The following is a 21,814-nucleotide window of genomic DNA, read 5'->3' as shown; positions in this document are numbered from 1 at the left end:
ATCTTTCTCCTCTTCAGTTGCTGTTTATATCCTTTACATATTTTTCTATTGTTGTTCTTTGTTGTCGTTGTTGTTTTTCTTATGAATATTAGGGGGTGTTTTATATATTCAAGATACTGATATTTTGTTTTTTGCATATGTAGAAATAATGTCTCATAGTCTGTGGCTTGTCTCTTCCCTTTATGTTGGAGCTTCACAGTGGAATGTTAGGAGAAGCCTATACCCATCGTGGTGTTCAGTGGAGCCGGGAATGCAAACTAGTGGTGATAGGATGATCTGACCAAGAATTATGTGGAGACTGTAACACAAGATACTTGGTTTCTAATCATGATTCTTCCATAGCTGAGTATCTTTGGGAGAAATCACATCACTTCTATGTCTCAGGTTTGTCGTCTATAAATGGACTGTAGGATCCTTTGGACTGGATGATCTCCCTGAGCACTTCACCAGGTTTAAGCTTCCCTAACACTATGAGTCAAGGTCATGTGCACCAGGCAGGCAACAGCAGGACCTTTTTGGATGAGCCCAACTTCACTATAACTTGGGAAATGACTGACCAGCTTCCGTGCTGTTTTCCCTGACTCCCTGACATGAGTAGCCACTTTGTCATCTGTGTGCCCACAGTACCTGATCACATTGAGATCGTACTAACATCACATTATACTGCTGGTGATAACACTATTTGTCTCTCTAATTAGATCATGAGCTCCTCCAGAACAGGGTTGTGTTTAGTATATCCCTGGCACCTCCCATAGCTCCTGACTCAGTGAATGTTTGATGAATGATAGAGGGAACATGGGAGACTATGATGAAAGAAGGGAAGGAGGGAGGAACGGAAGGAGGGAGGGAGGGAGGGAGGGAGGGAGGGAGGAAGGAAGGAAGGGAGGGAAGGAAGAAAAGGAAGAAGGGCGGAGGGGAGGGAAGGAGGAAGTGTGCAAGGAAAGACTGAAGAACCTAAACACCTCCAAGATTTACACCCAGTGAACATAACAGAGTTACTGAATCATTAGGAAACATTATACATTAGCAAAAGGAACCATTAGCAGATACTATGGTAGCTATTTTACAAGTGGAGTCCGTTTTTTAAGATCACATGGGAAAACAATGGTGTACTTAATAATGGAAATCAATAATCTCTGATTCTTAATCTGATGTTGCAACTAATAGAGCCTACAGTCTCATTGCTTTAACAAAACCAAACTAGATTTTGAATTAAATTCATTTTCATTCTCTTTATGCAATAGAACTGTATTACTTATAATTTTGAACTTTTCCCTACTGACATGCTTTAAAAGATTAAAAAGGGAGTCTCTAAGCTTTAAGACCTTTCATAGTCATGATCTATACAATATTAAAGATGGGGGATACTTAAATAATTCTTCTCCCTTAGCTATAATACAATTCGGTGCTTGTAATACACAGAGGAATAAAACAAGATCTATGTAATAAAAATGCTGTTGTCATGACAACAGGAAGAAGCAACAAGAAGAAAAATCTTGGCTCTAAAGAATGGTTTGTTACAAGGTGTCAGGGTCCATTACGCACGGTCAATACCCTATTCTTCATCTAGCTTTGCCTTTACACAGCTTACTTCACTGTACAAATGTAATCCAATTTTCTCAGTTGCACATTAGCTTCTGGAAAGGCAAAACAAATTTTGACAGGGCTCTTTATCCTTTCCTGGGGGTGCTGCAATATCTGTTCATCTTGAAAAACTGCCCAATGTCTTCTATCTCCTACTTTAATATATTTTCTTGCAATTTATTATGCTAGTATCTCTGATTTTGTTTTTATTATAATTAGTAAGATCATTATTAAATAATAAAAAGTAAGTGGATTACGAGAGGCAGATCAGGAATAAAATTAGGGTGTAGAGATGAGCAGTAGCGTGGGGTAACTGTGGCAGTGATGTGTCTGTTCTGCTCTTCTCCCAGCAGAGCAGACCTCATTCCTGCCAGCCCAGATTCAGCCCTCAGAGAAGCCAGCTTCCAGATATTGATGAGTTGCTAACAGATGGGATCATCCGTCAGATGGGATTTTTCAAACAGTGCTTCCCAAGGTGTAGGCTCCAGGCCATGTGCACCAGCATCCCCAGCGTGCTTGTTAAAAAAAGTACATTTTAAAGTCCTATTTCTGATCTGCTGAATCAGAAAAGCTGCGGGTAGGCTTCAGGGATCTGTGTGCTAACACACACACTAACATTTGAGAATCACCGCCTTAGTGTGAGGGTAAAAAAAATGGAGGGAAATCCCTTCTGGTACTAAGTATCTAAGAAGGCAGGAGGAGGCTAAATCCTAGGTAAAGAAAAGGGAAGCAAACAAGCTAAAGGTGAAGCTTGCCTAGTTCACAGCTTTCCTTAAGTTTTACCACAGTTCTGACTAGAGTAGATTTAAGCTGGACTAAAGTGTGCTCTGCAAACATACGCTGTATAATGCTGGTGAGTGTTTGTGTTATCAATGTCCAAAGTGAGCCTGCTTCTAAGCTAATTCATTCTGTCAGCTCTAGGAATGCCAAAGATGATGTTTACAGCTTCCTAGAAGAGCCAGGCAGGTAAATTAACAGTTAAAACACAGTAAGGTCCACAATGAGATACCACTTCACAGGATGGTTATAATGAAGAAGACAGACAACAATAAGTGTTCACAAGGGTGTGGAGAAATTGGAGCTGTTATACATTGCGGGTAACGTAAATTGCTGGAATGTAAAATGACGCACTTCTTTGGAAAACATTTTGGCAGTTCCTCAAGAAGTTAAACATAGAGTTACTATGTCATTCAGCAATTCTACTCCTAATATACTCAAAAGAATTGAAAACATGTGTTCATACAAAAATGTGTATACAAATGATCGTAGCAACATTGTAATAGCCAAACAGTGGAAACAAATAAAATGTCCATCAACTGAAAAACAGATAAACAAATGTGGTATATTCATTCAATGTAATATTATTTAGCAATAGAAAGAAATGAAGTATTGATACATGCTACAACATGGGAGAACCATGAAAACATTATGCTAAGTGGAATAAGACAGATACAAAAGGGCATATATTATTCCATTTATATGTAATGTCCAGAATAGGCAAATCCATAGAGACAGAAATTAGATCAGTGGTTACCAGAGATTGGGGAAAGGAGGGAAGAAGGAGGACTGTTAATGGATATAGGGCTTCTTTTGGGTGGTGATGAAAATATTCTGGAATTAGATAGTGGTGGTGATTGCACAGCTCTGTGAATATACTAAAATCTATTGACTTGTATACATTGAGTGAGTTGTGTGGTGTGTGAATTATATGTCAATTTTTAAAAATGATGGAAGAAACGTCGAAGAAAAAAGTGGTAAATTTGACTATGTGAAAAAAAATGCTTTGTGATAATCTATAGGAAAAACTTACTATTTTCTTCTACTCTCACTCACAATACTTGTGACACCAGATGTGGGTTTTCCATACATCAAGCAATTTTGTGACACCAGCTGAGTGTCCTACAATTCAATTCAGTTCTGACACTATGTACCAGGTGCTAGTGTCAGATCTCGTAGGTTACGGGTCCAGGGCCATAAGACAGTAGTAAGAACACAAGAACGCTGGTGGCAAGTCCAGGTTTTCACCAATGCTTCTGACCAACCCGCTATAAATCAGAGGTTCCTATGCCCCCTCCCCTTCAGGTTCCATGACTTTGCTAGAGCAGCTCACAGAACTCAAGGAAACAATTTATCTATTGGATTATGGCCATAGAGAAGAGATGCATAGGATGAGGTCCAGAAAGGTGCTGAGTGCAGGAGTTTCTGTCTCTTTGGAGTTTAGATGTGCCATGCTCCCAGCTCATGGATATGTTCACCAACCCAGAAGTTCTCCAAACCCTGTATTTTGGGGATTTTTATGAAGGCTTCATCATGTAGGCATGATCACTCATGAGCTCAACCTCCAGTGCCCTCCACTTCCCAGAGGATAGGGGGTTGGAGCTGAAAGTTCCAACATTCTAAACATGGCTCGGTCAGTCTTTCTGGTGACCAGCTTCTATCCTGAAGCCATCCAGGAGCCCACCAAGAGTCCTTATTAGAACAAAGGAGACTCCACTCACCCGGGAAATCCCAAGGGGTTTAGAAGCTCTGTCGAGAACCAGGTCAAAGATCAAATATTAGAACAAAAGATGCTCCTAGTGCTCTTATCACTTAGGAAATTATAAGCGTTTTAGTTCTGTGCTAGGAACTGGGGGCAGAGACCATATACAGTTTTTCTGTTATTTCACGGTGGTATTTATATACCATATAGAGGTAAGCAGAGGCCCTATATGGGGTCCCCCTAAAGGAGGGACACCCACTTACTTGGTAGGATAGGGCAATATCAAAGAAGACTTCCCATAGAAGCACTTCAGGAATAAGGATATCCAAAGACCAGTTACTGGAGATAGCCCTTTTGAGATACAGCAGGTAATTGGGCATGCGGGGAATTGGCAGGCAAATTAACTAGAGAAGAAGGCAGACAAGCCTTAAGGGATTGGAATCAGTGGAGAAAAGAGGGACTTGTTAATTAGTAGTGTTGGAATAACTGAAGAGCCACATGAAAAAAGATAAAATGGAAATCATTGCGCATACCATACGCTAGTATTAATTACAGAAATAAAACCATAAAATGCTAGAAGAAAATATAGGCCTCAGTAACCTGGAGTGGTAAAAACTGTCTTGACGATGACTCAAAATCCAGGGAAAAGATTAAGAAATTTGGCTACTGGAATCCAGTCAAGCCTTTAGTTTTAACTACCAGTTTACAGGAAAAACAGGAGATAAAGGAAACTGTTCAGTGACACCACAGGGTGCAATCAGCACAATCTAGAATGTGGGTACTTCAGATTTGTTCTGCTGCTGTGTGAGCAGCTTTCTTTAACAAATAAACATCAAACAAATAAAGAAAAGGATAGAGCGGTATCTTTGGATTAAAAGAGACTCAAAAAAAATATCAACCAAGTGCAATGTGTGGATCGTGCTTGTACCAAAATTTTTTTTTTAATTTAAAAAAAGCAATTTTTGAAACAAATGAAATTCAAACACTGTGTGGATAAGTGGATAATCTTAAAGAATTATTAATTTTATTAAGTGTAGTAATGGAAGTGTGTTAATGTTAAAAAGGGGAGGCCTTACCTCTTAGAGATATAGACTGAACTATTTACAAATGAAATGGTATGATTTTTGGTATTTACTTTCAAATAGTCCGGCAAGGGTGTGTGTGGGAAATAGGAGATATAAATGAAATTAAATAGTACATTTGTTAATAATTACTAAAGCTGGATGATAAGTATATGAAGATTCATTACACTATTCTTGTTACTTTGGGGGACATCTGAAAATTCCCAGAGCCACTGGAGGCCTTCTCGGCAGGAGAATGACAAGATGAAATTGGCAGCTGAGGAGCTATGGCCCTCAGAATGAGAAGACTAGATAGGGTGCTGCCACGGAGGGACCCGGTGATAAGGACCTGAACTATGAAAGTGTCATTGGGAGTGGAGGGGAGGGTCTGGAATTGGACAGTATGAAAGGAGAACTTGATGACCTAATAACTGAGAAAGCTAAAGAAATAGGATCAAGGATGACTCTCAGGTGTCAGGCTTGGATGAATGGCTGTATGGTGGGGCCATTCACCAAGCAAGGGAATTTAGAAGAGATTAAAGTTAGGAGTGAAGGGAGTGATGGACTCCATTTCTGACAGGTTGCATCTAGAGCTTAGGAAAGACAACTGCACTAGAGTGCAGGGATTTGGCAATTATCAGTGGCAGCATAATTTCCATGGAAACTTGTAGAGTGTAGGCTCAAGAAAATACTCCCTTTGTGAGAAATCTCTTCTTATCAAATTAATAAATTACCGTTGGACTGTTTTACCCTTAAAAGGAGCAAAGTGGCTTAATCAAGGAGAATGATAAAAGAGAACCAAATAGTAACACGATATCCATGCTGTTCTGTTTCCTCTCAATTTCCGTTTTGAATAAGTGACAGATCTTCAAGGATTCACTGCAGGATTTTCTCATTTCATTTTCTTTCCCCTAATAAAGGAGTTTTCAAGAGAACACTTTGATACATTAGGGAGAAATAACCTAATGTGAAAGATCAAATTTTGCTTTTGCTTTTTCACTTTGCTTTCCTTCTATTTTGTTATTTCCATGCTGTATACAGTATGAAAAAACTGAAGGAAAGTAGCCAAACCATCTAGATCAAGCGCCATAGTTCAATTTCCTGTCTTTAAAACGGCCATGATAGTGTTAAATCCTTGGGTTGACATGTATATTCAGAAGAAGCCACGAAGATGCTGCTAGAAACAAGCAGTTTGAATTAGGGATTGAGTTAGGGTGAAGAGAAGAAAACTCAGCCCCTATGGTATTTGTTGCTGGGGAAGCATCGGGCCATCTGCTAGGTTCTAAAAACATGACAGTAACATTTTGGTTTAAAGCACAGACTGATTTTCTAAAGGGAAATTAAAGTTAGTCAGCAATTGAGGCTCTTGTAGCTCTTTTTTTAAAAAAAAAAATATTTGTATCTTTAGCATTTATATTCAAATAAGAAAAGGACATTAATACCTTTCTTTTTCTGTTCTGGGCTTACTCTCACGATCTTGTATTGACTGCCTGATTCAAACTCCTCGGCCTGCCATTAGAAGCTTCCAGAATTTGGCTTCACTTCACGCTTAAATCAGAATGTTGGCAGGTTGGACCTAGGCATCAGTTGTTTTTTTTAATCTCTCCTGGTGATTTGAATGTGTGATCAAGGTTGAGACCCCTGTGGTTACAATGGAAGTAAGGAAAGGACAGCTGGGGCATTTGAATTATCTATGATCAGAAATAAATGTGAGAAATTAAAGTTTCTCAGAGCTGCAACTTGTAGGGATGGTGAGTGCGCATGTGCAGGTGTGGTGTGCGTTACCTGTCTCTGCCTGCCTCACAGGTGACCGCGGTGCGCGTGTATGTGAACAGCTCTTCGGAGAGCCTCGACTACCCGGTCCTCGTCGTGGTTCGCCAGCAGAAAGAGGTGCTGTCCTGGCAGGTTCCTCTGCTCTTCCAAGGACTGTAAGTGGGTCTTTTCCCAGACACCTTCAATACATTGGTTTCTTTCAATGTTCTAGACCTTAACTGGTCTTTTCCCCAGTGACAGGAGAAATCTGCCATTTGGAATGTTGACATATTCCACATGCTCATTGCAAACACTGGGGGTGGTGCATACATACCCTGAGAGTTCAGCTCTGATCAATTTTCATCCTCTCTGAAGTTCAGATAAGCACCCTGCCTAGGTCTGTAGCACCTGGAAGAACTTTTACCATTTTAATTATAGAATTAATTCCAGAATTAAATGAATATCCTGTAGCTCTTGGTTGGTTATTGAGTCATCCACTGAGGACGGAGCTAGACCCAGCAGTCAACTTAAAGGAGTAACAACACCTCCTCCATTCTTCAAAATGCCCACTGAGTGTGCATTCTTCATTCCTTAATATTTATTGAGCACTATTAAGTGATAGGTGCTAGGGGTACAACAGTGGGGAGAAACCCCAACGAAGTCCCTACCCTCATGGACTTTATATTTTCACGGGGGAAACTATATAAGGCATTATAGCATTATAAGAAAAATTCAGAGGGCATTCAGACATGGACAGATAGTATGGTATTAAATCATTTTTAGAGGTTGAGGATTTGCGGGTTAAACTACTGACTCTGATAGTCTTGACTTGCGCTTTGGGGCTTTCTTTATGCTCCGCTTAGCAAAAGCTTAAAGAATGAAAAATGGAATCACCTGGTTGTTTTAGCAGGATAGTTTCCTTTTTACAATGTGCTATTTCTCCTTATTCAATTACGAGGATGGTGTAGTGGAATGTAGACACAGACTAAATAAACTGGTCATCACCAAACAGTCCTCACAGCCCTGTTATTATGTCACAGGACCCTATGCCAAAAACACTGATTTTAAAATCACTATCAATAGGTCCAGTCTGAAATTTAAAATATAAGGGCTTGAAAACAAATTCGGGGAGAAGTGAAACACAATAGGCTCTTTTCCTGCTTGTTCATGGAGTCTCTTTCTCATTCTTGCTGCTTTTTCCCTCCATTGGCTGCTACAGATACCAGAGGAGCTACAACTACCAGGAAGTGAGCCGCACCTTATGTCCCTCAGAAGCAACCAATGAGACAGGACCTCTGGAGCAGCTGATATTTGTAGATATAGCATCCATGGCACCCCTGGGCGCCCAGTACAAGCTGCTGGTTACGAGGATCAAGCACTTCCAACTGCAGTAAGCGGGACTTACTGGGGCCTTTCCCTGTTCACTCGTCTGCTCTTCCCGTGCTTGTGCATGCTCAATCCAGCTTCCGTCCTTACAGATCAGCGCTCTAGAAGGAAATTACCCATTTGGTATATTGTCTTATCACCCTCTGACCTCTCCAGCAGGGCCTTATATTTTCTGTGCAATAGGGAGGCAGTAGGAGACTGGTGCAGACAGGAAGGGTGGTTGACCTCATCAGTGTGTCTGTTCTCTGGGGTCTGTCCTGTCTATAAGACAGGAGTGATAGGTGACTGGATACTTTTGTATTACTCACCAGTGCTACTCCCCTGAAAGAAGTTTTGTTTTTGTTTTAAGGAACACCTTAAGCTATTTTTTTCCCCTTATTGCTATTCCCGTTTTCTCCTTCCAGGTTAGGAATGTCTATAGTAGAAAATGATATATTATCTGGCTTTGTTCTTTGTGCAAAAACTATTTCCTCCTTCTCCTTGCACTTCCATCCTTTGTAACAAAATCAGTTGAGATACACATTCTCACGTTGTTTATATTAGAGGTGGACTATAACAAATTCATTTGGCTGCACTGTCCCCAGAGTTGTCTCCCTGAGGTTACTCTCATAAAATATTGTGTAAATCTGTGTAAAAATGTAAACAGAAAGGCTAAGATTATTCCTTAATAATGCCAGAAACTTCAGGGACTGTTCTGCCCTATCCTACTCTAAGCTCAAGGCTTTTTAAGAGTTCAAACCATTTCTTCCCCATCTCAGTGTTTGAAATAAATTTTAAATAAAAATTATTAAATTGGTTATATTAAAAATTGTTACATTAGTTATATGAAAATTAGAATTCATACTCATCAAAAGCATCTCTAAGAGAACAAAAAGATAAGCCACAGTTTAGCAGAATATATTCCAACACACATAATGTCAAAGGGCTGACATGCAGAATGTATAAAGAACTCCTACAAATCAATAAGAAAAGCACAGGCAAACTCCTGACTGCTGTCCCCATTTACCACCTACACTTCTGTGGCTCTAGCTTCTCATGGGCAAGAATCTTGGAGCCTATGAGTCAGGGCACTTCTCTGGGTGGGGCTGGCACCAGGGGATTGCTAATCTTTATGTCCAGACATAGGTCCATACTCAGCTTCACTAGAACAAATAAGCATTCTGAGGCAAAAAAAATGAGGAGATCTCAGGAGCAGAAACTATACTTGAGGAAACAATCCTGTGACCTGGACCTCTCACTAGAACTTTGGGGCAGAGACAGAACAGTCTCAGAAAGGTAATCAATGTTTATATTTACCCAATGGGATATATATATATATATATATATATATATATATATATACTATAAATAGACTCAAATATGCCAAGTGAAGACAAAGAATGTCAAGTGGGATTTTCAAAAAAAGAAAACTAAATATATGTTGCTTACAAGAGTACAGCCTTAAATAAAAGAACGTATAAATGTTTAAAATAAAAAGATAGTAAAAGAAATACTAACCAAAAGAAAGTTAGGGTAGTATATCAATATTAACAAGATATTCCTTAATACAAGAAGCATTGTTAGTGATAGGGAGACACTTCATATTTCTAAAAGAATCATTCACCAGGAAGACTTAAATTTAAACTCTACATTTGTATGCATGTAGTCACATTGCTTCAAAATATACAAAACAAAAATTACAGAATGAAAAGGAGAACCAGACAAATTCACATTCTTTGTGGAAGACTTGTTTACAGCGGATAAAATAAGCAGATCAAAAATTTTAAATCTGTATATATATACAGTAGTTAGATAGAACAGGCATTGGCAAGCTATGGCCCACAGGCTGGCCACTGGTTTTATAAATAAAGTTTTATTGGAACACAGCCTTACCCATTCATTCTCATATTCTCTATGGCTGCTTTCAATGGCAAAATTGAGTTGTTGGGACAGAGATATTATGGCTTGCAAGCCTAAAATATTTACTATCTGGTTCTTTAAGAAAAAGTTTTCCAATACCTGATATAAAAGAGCAGACAACATGATTAACAAACTTGAATTAATTAACACATTTAGAAAACTGCATCCCAAAATGATAGACTGCCTAAATTTTTCAAGTGCACATGCAACATTTACCAAAATTGCCAAGCTCTAATGCATATTCTGATAAATTTCAAAGGACTGAAATCCTGTTTATGGAATTGATATAGAAATCAACCACAAAATGATATATAGAAAACCACAAATGTTTGGAAATTAAGTAGTCTACTTCTAAATAACTTATGAGTCAAAGAAGAAATCACAATGAAAATTAGAAAATATTTTGAAAAAATTATGATGAAAATATGGCATATCCATTCTTCTAGGGTGCAACTAAAACACTGCTTGAGGAAAATGTATCGCTTCAAATGTACATGTTAGAAAACAAGAATGGCTGAAAAAATCAGTGTGTGAAGTATCCATTTCAAGAAGTTGGAAAAAGAAGTGAAAAATAAAACTCAAAGGAAGTAATAAAATAAGAGCACAAAACAATGAAATAGAAAACAAATTGACAATGGACAAAATGAAGCAAACCACGAGTCAGTTATTTGAAATGACTAGTATTGTTTTTGTACCTGTTTTATACAAAATAAGAAAGACAGGCAAGTCCATTGAAGAAAATAATAGTCCAGAGACTTGAACAGACCCTTCACCAAAGAAGCTATCCAAAGGATCCATCCAAAACACAACCTTGTTAGCTATCAGCAATGCAAATTAAAACACTGAGATTCCACTACATCTACCAAATTGCTATAATTTGAAAGGATTGCCACTGTGGTTCCACTCCTAGTTATATACCTAACTCCTAGATATATAATTGTGGTATTCATTTAATAGAATACTGCACAACAATAACAATTAACAAATCATTGCTATTCCTAACAACACGTAAAAACCTCACAAACACAATGCTGAGCAAAAGAAGTCAGACAAAAGGAATACATACTGCTTTATTCCACTTATATAAAGTGTAAAAACAGGCAAAACTATTCTGTAATGTTAGAAGTCAGGATAGTGATACCTTTAGGAAGGAAAGAGGAAGTACAAGGTTATGTTTGCCTGGTGAGAATTCATTCAGATATATACTTAGGACTTGTGTACTTTTCCATGTGTGTTGTACTTCAATAAAATGATTAAATTTTTAAAAATCAGAATAATTAAACATAGTATGTACTACTTTTTGCAGCTTATATTTCTGATCAGAATATTCTGTTCTAATGTAAAGTGCTCCTTAAACATTTGAAGACAGTTTACAAAGAAGTCTCTAGCCAAAACAGTTGCCAGTAGGAATCAAATTATTTTTTGGAGGGAGGGGGATTTGTTTGTTTGTTTTTTTAAACTTTTTTTATTAGTTTCAGGTGCACAGAACACTGTAATAGTTAGACATTTATCATTTATATCCCTCACACAGTGAGGGATATATATATAAAATTGTAGTTGACATTCATTATTGTTCAGCTTTAGCTGCAGGTGTAAAGTGCAACGATCAAAGTGCAATGATCAGGCATCTACATCATCCCTGAAGTGGTCTCCCTAATGAGACAAATGTCCATCGGATACCCTACAAAATCTTTACAACATTGATTACAAGGAATCAGATGTTTATCTCAGTCTTCTCTACATCCCTTGACCATTTATACCCATAGAGACAGATGGACAGATGGATGAATGATGGTCAGAATGATGGAGAATTAGTCATAGCATTTTTTCCCAAGTCTCCGCATTAATTTTGGCATAGAAAAAGATGACTGATAATTCAAGAGCAAAGAACCACCCTCCCACCTGCCCTCCTCAATAAAAGGCAGGAAGAGATTCTCTGGTGGATAATCAATGAAACTCAAAACACCCAAATCAATTAAATCAGAGTCTCTAGGAAGGAGGTTTGAGCATTACTATATATTTTCTTAAAGTTTCCTAGGTGATTCTAATGTGGAGCCAGAGTTTAGGATCACTAAGCAATTTTTAAATATGGGGCTTACATTTAGTTGTTTTAATAATTAAATCAATTTGTTATATTAAACAACATGAGAATACGTGATTATACATTTGAAGGAGGTGGCAGCACAATACTTGAACAAAGTGCATTTTGAACTTGAGAGAAGCCTTGTCTTTACTGATTGGTCTCTGTGTCTTTGACCTGTCACTGTCACCTGGTAGCAGCGTACTTAAATTCCAGGGACAGTTTTCTATGAAGTTAATTAGATCCTTTGGAGAATTGAATTCTGTGAAACTGACGTCATAGATCACAGCTCTGTGCAAGTATGAATGACTGATGTGCACGCTGGTGGAACTGCAAATCTGTTCCCTCACAATGTTTTCTCTTTCCACCTCATATAGTGTGACTTGATCTCAACAACCAGACATTCAGAGCATTTCAAAATGCACACAGTTACGAGGGCTTTTATGAGAGTAAGATAAGCCTGAGAAGGGAGGGTAACTGGGATATATGAGCTTTTTTCCTCCCTGACTCTGGATTGTCCCACACCAGCCTTGCTGGTGACCCAGAAATCCAGAGGATGGTGGAAAGGGCAAGACCAGAGAATTGTGAGATCTGGACTCTCGGTGCTGAGAGAAACACTGATAAATTAACTCAAAATTCCTAATGTTGCAGTTTCTGTTGCATGTTTTTGAGTGGCAGACTAGAAGGTATATGAGACATGTTCCAGGATATATTTTTCTAGACTAATAAGTTTTAAGAATGGAAGTACTTTTGGGAATCTAATGCACTCATCTCATCTTTACAGATGAACAAGCTGATGCCAGAGAGGTTAAGTGACTTGTCCAAACTCACACAGCTAGGAAAGGGCAAAATCAAGACTAGATTCTACCTCTGACTCCCAACACTGAGCTCTTCCCAGTATAACATGCTAATGTCTACTTTCTGTTTAAAACTGTCCTCACAATTTTTATGTTGCCCTAAATATGTTTCTCAAGTCCATGAAACATATATTTAGTTAAATCCAGCTTTAAAAATAAAATTCTGCCTTCAAGCATTACTCCCTGCCATCTAACTATCCTCAGCCTACCTCCACGCACACACACACACTTAGCTTTGCCACCACTCATTTTCCCAAAGTCCAGTGCCTTGATGTTCAATGTTGCAGAGTGTGAAGTCGCAGACAGGGAAGGGCAGAAGGTTGTAGGAGCAGGCAGGCACCGATGGTGGGGTGGGAGGAGCTTAGAAAGGGTGCTAAGAAATGTGGGCAGTTGTCTACACAGTGAGAGTTGTGTGAAAAATGGATTTGAAGGGGACAAGACTAAATGCAGAGAAATTAGAACATTGATGCCGTGGTCAAGATAAATTATAAAGAGATGAACGGAAGAATGTGGAGGTGCAATTGACAAAATTTGATTGGCTTTGAGGAGTAAAGGGGGTGAGAGAGTCAAGGGTGACCTTCGAACTTGTAGATGGCAGGACCACTCAGAGAAAATGCGAATTTTGAGGAGGGAAGGAAGAGATAATAAGTTCACTTTGGGGCGTGTTAACCTTGACGTACAGGTGTCCGGCGGAGTGTTGGATATGCACCAGTGTGATGCTCAGGAAAGAGTCGGAGTTACAGATCGAGTAGAAATGCTTCAGGAAGGCTGGTCCACGTGGTGCCTGAGGGGACTTACAGGAGAAAGCACTGGACAAACAGGCAGAGCCCAACCCTTGGTGTTCGAGATCTTGTCTGCAGCACTGCGTTTAGACTTCACCTTCAGGTTTAGGAGCCACTAAAGGAGTTTCCACAACAGAATAATATACAGATCTGATTTTTAGAGATGACTTTAGTGGCAATGTGGGAGATAAACTGGAGAGAGGGGAGGATAGGGGCAAATAGGCCAATGAAAAGTTATTTGAATAGAGAAGAATATAAAATGATTAGAGCCTGAACATGTTATGGCAGCAACAAAGTTGTAAGGGAGAAAGTCAAGTAATATCTATGGGGATAATTCACAAATTCAACAAATACATGTGGCCGAATAAAAAATATAGTCCTACATGAGTATTTGCAGGCTTCAACCCTCCTCTAGGTTTCTATGTAGGGCTCTTGAGTCTTTGTTTTGAGAAATTTGAGAGACGAACGAAATTTCATAGCTCAGCTACCATGCTGTGAGAAGCAGTTGATTTTTTGAGGAAATGGATGAGTGAAGAGACTTTTAGACCATTTTGCTCTGTAATTACCCTTTGGTATTTTGGGGTAGACTGCAGTCAGTAATGTTTTACTAGTCAAATTTTTTTCTGATTGAATACTGTATTGGGCAAAGACGGTGCTTCAGGTGGGAGTAGGTTCCTCCAGCTTACTTTAACACTAATGCAATCAGTAAGACTTGGTGATCAAGCAAATGTGAGAAGTGATCAAAAGGGAGCAGGAGTCCAAGATGAGGTTTATTGACAGAGATGTAGTGGGTCGGGATCAGCAAACTGCTAGCACATTCCATTTTGATTGTGTAGAGTTTGAGGTGCTTCAGAGACAGTCAAGGGCAGACACCCAGCAGGTGATTAGTTTTCTGTGACTGCAGCTCAGGTGATAGCCCTGGTCTGGACATGGAGAATTGCAATTCACTGGCTTTTTTGTGGCAACTGAACATATATGTGATTTTTATGGCAATTATATATATATATATATATATATATATATATATATATATATATATATATATATATATATATAAAATGGAAAATATATGTGGCTAAGGAAAATGAGATCCAGAACAGGACTGTGGGTAACATTCTCATTCAAGGGATGGTCTGAGAAACAGGAACTATCAAAGGAAATTGAGTAGGCATAGTCAGATGTGTGGGAGAAAACCTGGGAAAACAGGTGTCACAGAGCCCAAAGGAGCAAAGAGTTTCAAGACAGAGGGAGTGGTTGTCAGTGTCAAATGTCACAGAGAAGTAACATCACTGAACTTAGCAATTAGGACATTATGGGGCTGGTAGGAAAAGAAACCTGGTAGCAGTGGGGAGAGGAAAGAATGAATGAGAGATGAGAGCGGAATACTCTTTTAAAAAGCTGGTTTGTGAAGGAAAGGGAGGATATAGAATCAAAGGAAGAAAACACCAGGAAAAGGGAGGAATTTTGTTGAGGCATTTTTTTGTTATTTATTTTTTAAATGGTTGAGACTAGAGTATATTCATAAACCAGGGAGTAAAAATGCAGATAAAATTTATAGGAGAGTTGGATTTTGTAGAAGCAAAGCCCCAGAGAAGGGAAGAAAGGATGGATTTAGTGCATGTGTGCAAAATTTACACTTAGAACAGAGTGATGAGGTGGAGGGTTACAGAGGCCGACAGTGTTGGTGGAAGGGTTGGGGTAAGTGAAGGGAGTTCATGACAGATGGCAGTAAGTAGATAACAGGAAATGACATTCTGAAGTCCATAGTCCAAGTGAATAATAGGGTGTAAGTTCCTTTAACAACAAAGTGGGGGTTTTGAACGCCCATTGCACTCTCTACCAGGGGCTTGCTATCATAAAATGAATAATCCGTGAATCTCACAGTCCTCGCTGGTACTCACTTCAGAAACCACTTAGCTTTTGTCCCTGGCTTTTTTGCACTTACCCTTTCTTCCTATGCCCCTTTCCTTTTTCTTCTGTGTTATCACTCTCCTATTTATATTTCTGTCCTCTCTCTACTTTCCCCATGAGCCTCTCTTTTCCGCTTCTTCTCCTGTCTTCCTTACCTGCACACCCATCCTCTTTGATTCCATCTGTTCCTTTTCTCTACCCCATCTTCCTCAAACTAGCCAAAACAAGGGAACAAAGCCAGTTTTTATCTTTTGTTATATCTATTGAGTAAATATTTGTTTCCTCTGTTTAAAACAAATAAGATGAAATTTTTGTACTTCTTTCTCTAAAACTGAAGGTATACATGAGTCTCAATGGGCTTTGTTCTGTTGGTTAATGACCCTCGATAATGTAAACCTTCCCCACCTCTCTCAGGGCCCATGGGGAAGGAAGCAGAACTTTTCATCTATAACAGAAATGATGCTTATTTACCCACACTGTTGACTCCATGGGAAAGAAAGGATTTAAATGTGATAGTCTTAAAGAAAATATTATGTGTTTAAAGTTTGTAAGTGTTGTATTCGTACGGAAAACAGAATAAGGACAAAAGACCTCAGAAAATTCATGTTAATGGCCATACATTCAGTGTTAAAGCTGGAATTCAATGTTAACGCTGGAATTCAAATGATAGGGGGTGGGGAATTAAAAAAAAAGAACCTAAGACTTCTGGCCAAAGAAAACTGATTGCTTTTGGAAATCTTATGTTGTCTGTTGCTAGCCAAGAAAATCAGTGTCCTTTTTGTTCCCCTGAGCTGACAACAAACAGAAATGAATGCCCCATGTTGCCCTGGTAACAGCAGATGACACTCCCCACACTAAAAAGGTACCACCCAGACACACACAGCACCGTGGGTCATCACTCTGGCTGTGGAATCTCAGGAGCAGACACACAGCTGGGTTTGTCACTGACCTTGGCTTCTTTAGGTGACTTCAGGCCACAACTTTTCAACTTTGCTTCAGCAGAACAAATCCTTGATACTGATGATGATTTCTGTTGAGAGAAGATATATAAAAATTGCATCCATTGGTGAAGTCTGAGCCCAGTCTGCCAACAGCCTAAATTGTTGGTCATCACCTTTAGAAGTAGTTTTCAAATTTTATGACTTCTAAACAATACCTTCAATTATAAACTTCTTGCTTATATGTTTTGACGTGCCCTTTCTAAAGGAATCGCTTAATAATTTTTTAAACTGTTTAATTTTTATCAAAGAAAAATTAGAAGTGGGGAGAAAGACTCCTTAGAGAGTACCAATCTGTGACTCTGGAGAGGGACCCCAAAACATGTTCAGGTTCAGACTTCCAGAAATGCAGGCCACACTGGAGAGGTGGGGGCAGACTAGTTCCTAGGTGCAGTGGGCTTGTACTAGTGATCTTCACAGCCAAAGATGAGACAAAACCCAGAACAGAGCAAAAGCCCAAAAGCAGCCTTTACAAAACTAGAGAGAGGATCAAACCTGTCTGTGTTTTCCAGCTTCTTGGACTGTTTCCTATATGTTCGCTATAGACAGCACTCTATGCTACAAAATGTATGCTTCCCTCACGCTCCTCACACTCTCCTTTCTCAGTGCTGGATCATTGCTGTCTTTCACAGAAGAATAAAATAATTCATACTAAATTGCCAACTGGAGAGAAAATAACTCCATTATATTCTTTTGGTGGTACTTGCATTTTTTTTAAATTGGGGAATATTGGGGAACAGTATGTTTTTCCAGGACCCATCAGCTCCAAGTCAAGTCATTGTTTTCACTCCAGTTGTGGGCGCAGCTCACTGGCCTGTGTAGGAATCAAACCAGCAGCCTTGGTGCTATGAGCACTGTGCTCTAACCAACTGAGCCAGCCAGCTGCCCCGGTACTTGCATTTTAAAGGAGGGCCTTAGAAGGCAATACCTAACCCATAGAGGACAAAATCTTAGAGGGGACAGGCAATTGGGGAGATGCTTGGGAGCAGGAAGAGCATACTCCTATTCCTAGAGACCCTTCCATGGTGACTATCTTCTCACCACATTTTTAAAAACATGATCTTTTGCCACGGATACATCAAAATTATTTTGACATATTATCTTCATTATTCAAAAGGACCTCAAACCTTCTCTTCCTCTCTCTTTCAGCCCACTTCTGACACTTAAACCCTATACCTGATTGTAAAATCTTAGGAGAATCCAAAGGCAAAATCATCTACAAAAATAAAGTACTTACTTGTATAGATATGATTTCATGGATATTTAAAGATATAAAATTATACCCCATCCCCAAAATCGATCATTCTTGAGAGCTGAAACCAAATTCCCATGCAGTTTACTTTGTAAGTTTGATGGGACCAGACCTTCCTTCACGAAGGATAAAGCTTTTTTTTGCATCTAGTTTAAGATGGTTCTCTTCTAAATAAATAATTTTTCCTTGCTAACATGCTTTTCTCTCTCTGTTCCCCTTTCCCCTCTCCCATTTACATTCTCAGGACAAATGTTGCCTTTCGGTTCACTGCCAGCCCCTCTCAACCTCAGGTAAGTGAACGCTTTCAAGGTTATGATGCCATCTCTTGGTATTGCTCAAAGAAACCGTGGTAACAGGTAGAGTCAGCATGTGGTGTTGCCCTTGACTTTTCACAATTGAAGATATGTTTGTATTTTTTGAATGTTATTCATGTTAGTAGGATTTTAGATACAACATTTAATCTTATCACCAGAATTGGTGTGAAATGGGAGGCATGACATTTTTTGCAGATGTTCTTTGGCTCAACTTTCATTCAGCAAATTGTTAACCTACTATGTGCCAAGCAGTGTTAGACTGCTACTAGGTGCTGGGGATAGCAGGATAAAGAAGAGAGAGACACAACTTCTACCCTCATGGACCATATAATTGGGATGGGGTTAAGGGGACAGAGAGTGGAAGGCCAACTCTAAACAGATACACAAATAAATAATTGACTTGGAGACACAATAAAAATATAAGATGTTAATTTCTACAGTGTTGTGAGTGGAAAAAATTATTTTCTCCTGGCATAAAAAGAGAACAGGAATGCTGACAAAAATTACTAGAAAGATTAGTGTTGTGCTCTCCATTAAGCCATAAACAGAATAAATACATGAAAACTTATTAATTATTCAGGCTGCTTTTCTATTGACACTCCTAGCTACCTTCCTTTTTTTTTTTCATGGCTTTTGAAACAGTAAAGTTTATGCAATAGTTTAAAACAGATTTATTTAATGTCCTGATATTTATTGTAAATCTTCTGCAGGCTGTAATACAACTTTGTTCATAAATGGCTACTTAACTGTTGCTTTGGAAATACTAAAACTGGGATTAGCATATTATACAGACATTATTGTAAATGTATTCCAATCACCTGTGTGATGATAAATATCTATCAACTGGTTTTCAGAGAGAAAGCCATGATTTGTAGTGTTTGCCCATTTCTGTGGTGTAAATACCTTCACCATAGCAGATATCAAGCTGCCAGGGTGATGTCATTGAACACAGTTTTGGGGAGAGATACATACAATCAGCTCCCCAACCCTGTATGAGTCCACTCCCACACATCTTCTAAGAGTTCAATTTCTCAGCAGCGAAAGACTCCACAGTGCATGTATACTGCCACCCAGTGATAGAAGCGGACTACAGACTCACAGTCCATTTTCCCCCACATTATTTATTAGCTAATTAATTCAGGAAATATTCAAAAATATTTATTACTAGGTGCAATAGGAAATATTAGAAAGGGGGGGACTTGCACCCCAACTACAGAATGAGTACAGCCTAATAGCCCTGTACAGAGCTATAGTAAACATGATATACTAAATGTTGTAATGAACTTTCAATTTGTAGATTGAAAATCAGTGATGATTATATATTTTGGCTTCCTTTTATTTTAAAAAGGAATATAAATATTAAAGCCTAAGTAGTTTGTATATAAACCCCAAAGTACAGTAAAATATACTCAGAAAAAAACTAATAGGGGTGGCCGGATGGCTCAGTTGGTTAGAGCGTGAGCTCTGAACAATGAGGTTGCCGGTTCGATTCCCACATGGGCCAGTGAGCTGTGCCCTCCATAACTAGATTGAAGACAACGAGCTGCCGCTGAGCTTCCAGAGGTTAGAGCACAAGCTCTCAACAACAAGGTTGCCAGTTCAAATCCCACATGGGATGGTGGGCTGCACCCCCTGCAACTAAAGATTGAAAATAGCAACTGGACTTGGAGCTGAGCTGTACCCTCCACAACTAGATTGAAAGACAACTACTTGGAGCTGATGGGCCCTGGAGAAACACAATGTCCCCCAATATTCCCCAATAAAACTTAAAAAAAAAAGAACACTAATAAAACAAAATAGAAATTTTTCAATATCTATGAAAGTCTTACTTTACCATTAACTGTTCCCATTTTGGCCTGAATTTTATATCCTCTTCAACTGTTGAGAAGATTTTTTATTCCTACAAACTCACCCAAACTATTGCACATTCTCATACAACCTTTACCATTACTGTCTGCCTCTATTATGCAGATAGAAGCAGGGTCTAGAAACTGGGCAGGTAATCAGGACCCATGATGGTATTTTTGGCCTAAATTCCAGCCATTGCTTTGAGTACTTATTATTTGCTTATTTCTGATAAAAGTGGATTATTGAGGCAAGGGTCAAAAACATTTATTTGGGGCTTATGATAATTTAGAGATAAAGACGGTTAATAATATTTTGGCATATAGCTAGGCTTCAGTAGATATCTACTGCTTGCACAAAACCAACCCTTATATAAGTATACATATGGTGCTCACTGTTGCTAATGGTAATCATAGTAATGCTCTTTAGTTACAAAGGTTGGTTCCCTTAAGAACCAAGAACACCTCTTGGGAATTCCAGAGGGTTCACCTTTGGAAGAGCCCTGTATTATATGAATTTGAATCCAGCTCCAAAATGAAAGCTCAAAATGACGTGGGTTCTCGGGAGTGTTGCCACCTGTTAAAGGTGTGAACAGACTTCCAAAGAGCCGCATTAATGACACTCCTTAATCCTGAGATTCCCCCCTCCTGTCAGAAGGCTTTGGATTATTGAAAAACATTGTATTTTTATTGCTCTAGTTCTCAGAATAAGGCTAGTAAAGAGGATGTTGGAATGCAAAGTTAAATTTTAACATGTTTTGCTTCACCTTTAAAGTAATAGATTTTTTAGAGTACTAAAATATGTTTTGATTCAAAATCTTAATCATTAATTTTATGTCCAGTTTCTCAACCGGTTACCATATTTAAAATTATTGGGCAGAAGTCCCCTTTCTTTTTATTAGCAACATGTTCGAAATTTAGAGTTAATAATTTTTATCAATGGATTTATAATCTAAGTAGGTAAATAGTATAACCTCTTTCTATTGTAAATGTTTGCTTATTCAGATGATATTTGAGAAATACTTCTCAAGATATCTAAGCCTGCCCAAAATTGTGAATATATTCCAGAGGGCTAGATGTAAGCCTTGGTCTTTGAATCTAAATGTCATCTCACTATATTCCAGCCAGGAAATAAATTCTTTAGCATAAAGTCTAGGGGAAGGGGGCATCTAGCGCTGACCCTTGCCTATAGGAAGGTGGTTAAGATCTTGAAGAACAGGCTTATCTGCTTTTCAAGAAGGAACTTCGTATTTCAAAATGACCACACAGAAGTAAATCTTGTCTCATAGTACATCCTACATAACCTTCATTCAAGGGTTGGAAGGATCTTTTTAAGTAGAAACTGAAATGAAGTGTAGCAAAATTTAGTTGAAAAATACCATAGAAAATGAAATGGCAACATTGTATGAAATGGCGGCTTTACCTTGTTCACTGCTGTATTCCTAACTGTCTGGCCCTGAGCCCTGCAGAGCAGTTGCTCAATATGTATGAGATGAATAGCTGACTAAATTAATGGAGGTTTATTGAGATTCATATCTAAACTTTGTGCCTAATATTAGAGGAAACAATCCTATTCATATGAAAATAGTTTGTATTCATGACTGTAAACATTGCT

The 21,814-nt window shown here is 38.7% G+C and overlaps 1 protein-coding gene across 6 annotated transcripts in view; it reads left to right on the top strand.

The window, feature by feature from the left end:
* Positions 1–21,814, top strand: part of SIDT1 (SID1 transmembrane family member 1) — an 88,423-nt gene that overhangs the window by 18,237 nt on the left and 48,372 nt on the right. For all 6 annotated transcript variants that reach the window (XR_012496291.1, XM_074331830.1, XM_074331829.1 and 3 more), the window contains 3 exons: positions 6,931–7,052; positions 8,096–8,266; positions 18,286–18,331. Coding sequence is in view for 5 of the 6 variants with exons in the window: in XM_074331830.1 (XP_074187931.1) it covers positions 6,931–7,052; positions 8,096–8,266; positions 18,286–18,331 (339 nt within the window). In the remaining variant the exon portion in view is untranslated. The remainder of the gene's footprint in view (positions 1–6,930; positions 7,053–8,095; positions 8,267–18,285; positions 18,332–21,814) is intronic.

This window comes from Rhinolophus sinicus, linkage group LG01 (genome assembly GCF_036562045.2).
Source record: "Rhinolophus sinicus isolate RSC01 linkage group LG01, ASM3656204v1, whole genome shotgun sequence".
NCBI classification, from domain to species: domain Eukaryota; kingdom Metazoa; phylum Chordata; class Mammalia; order Chiroptera; family Rhinolophidae; genus Rhinolophus; species Rhinolophus sinicus.
This window is presented reverse-complemented; position numbering and strand designations above follow the sequence as displayed.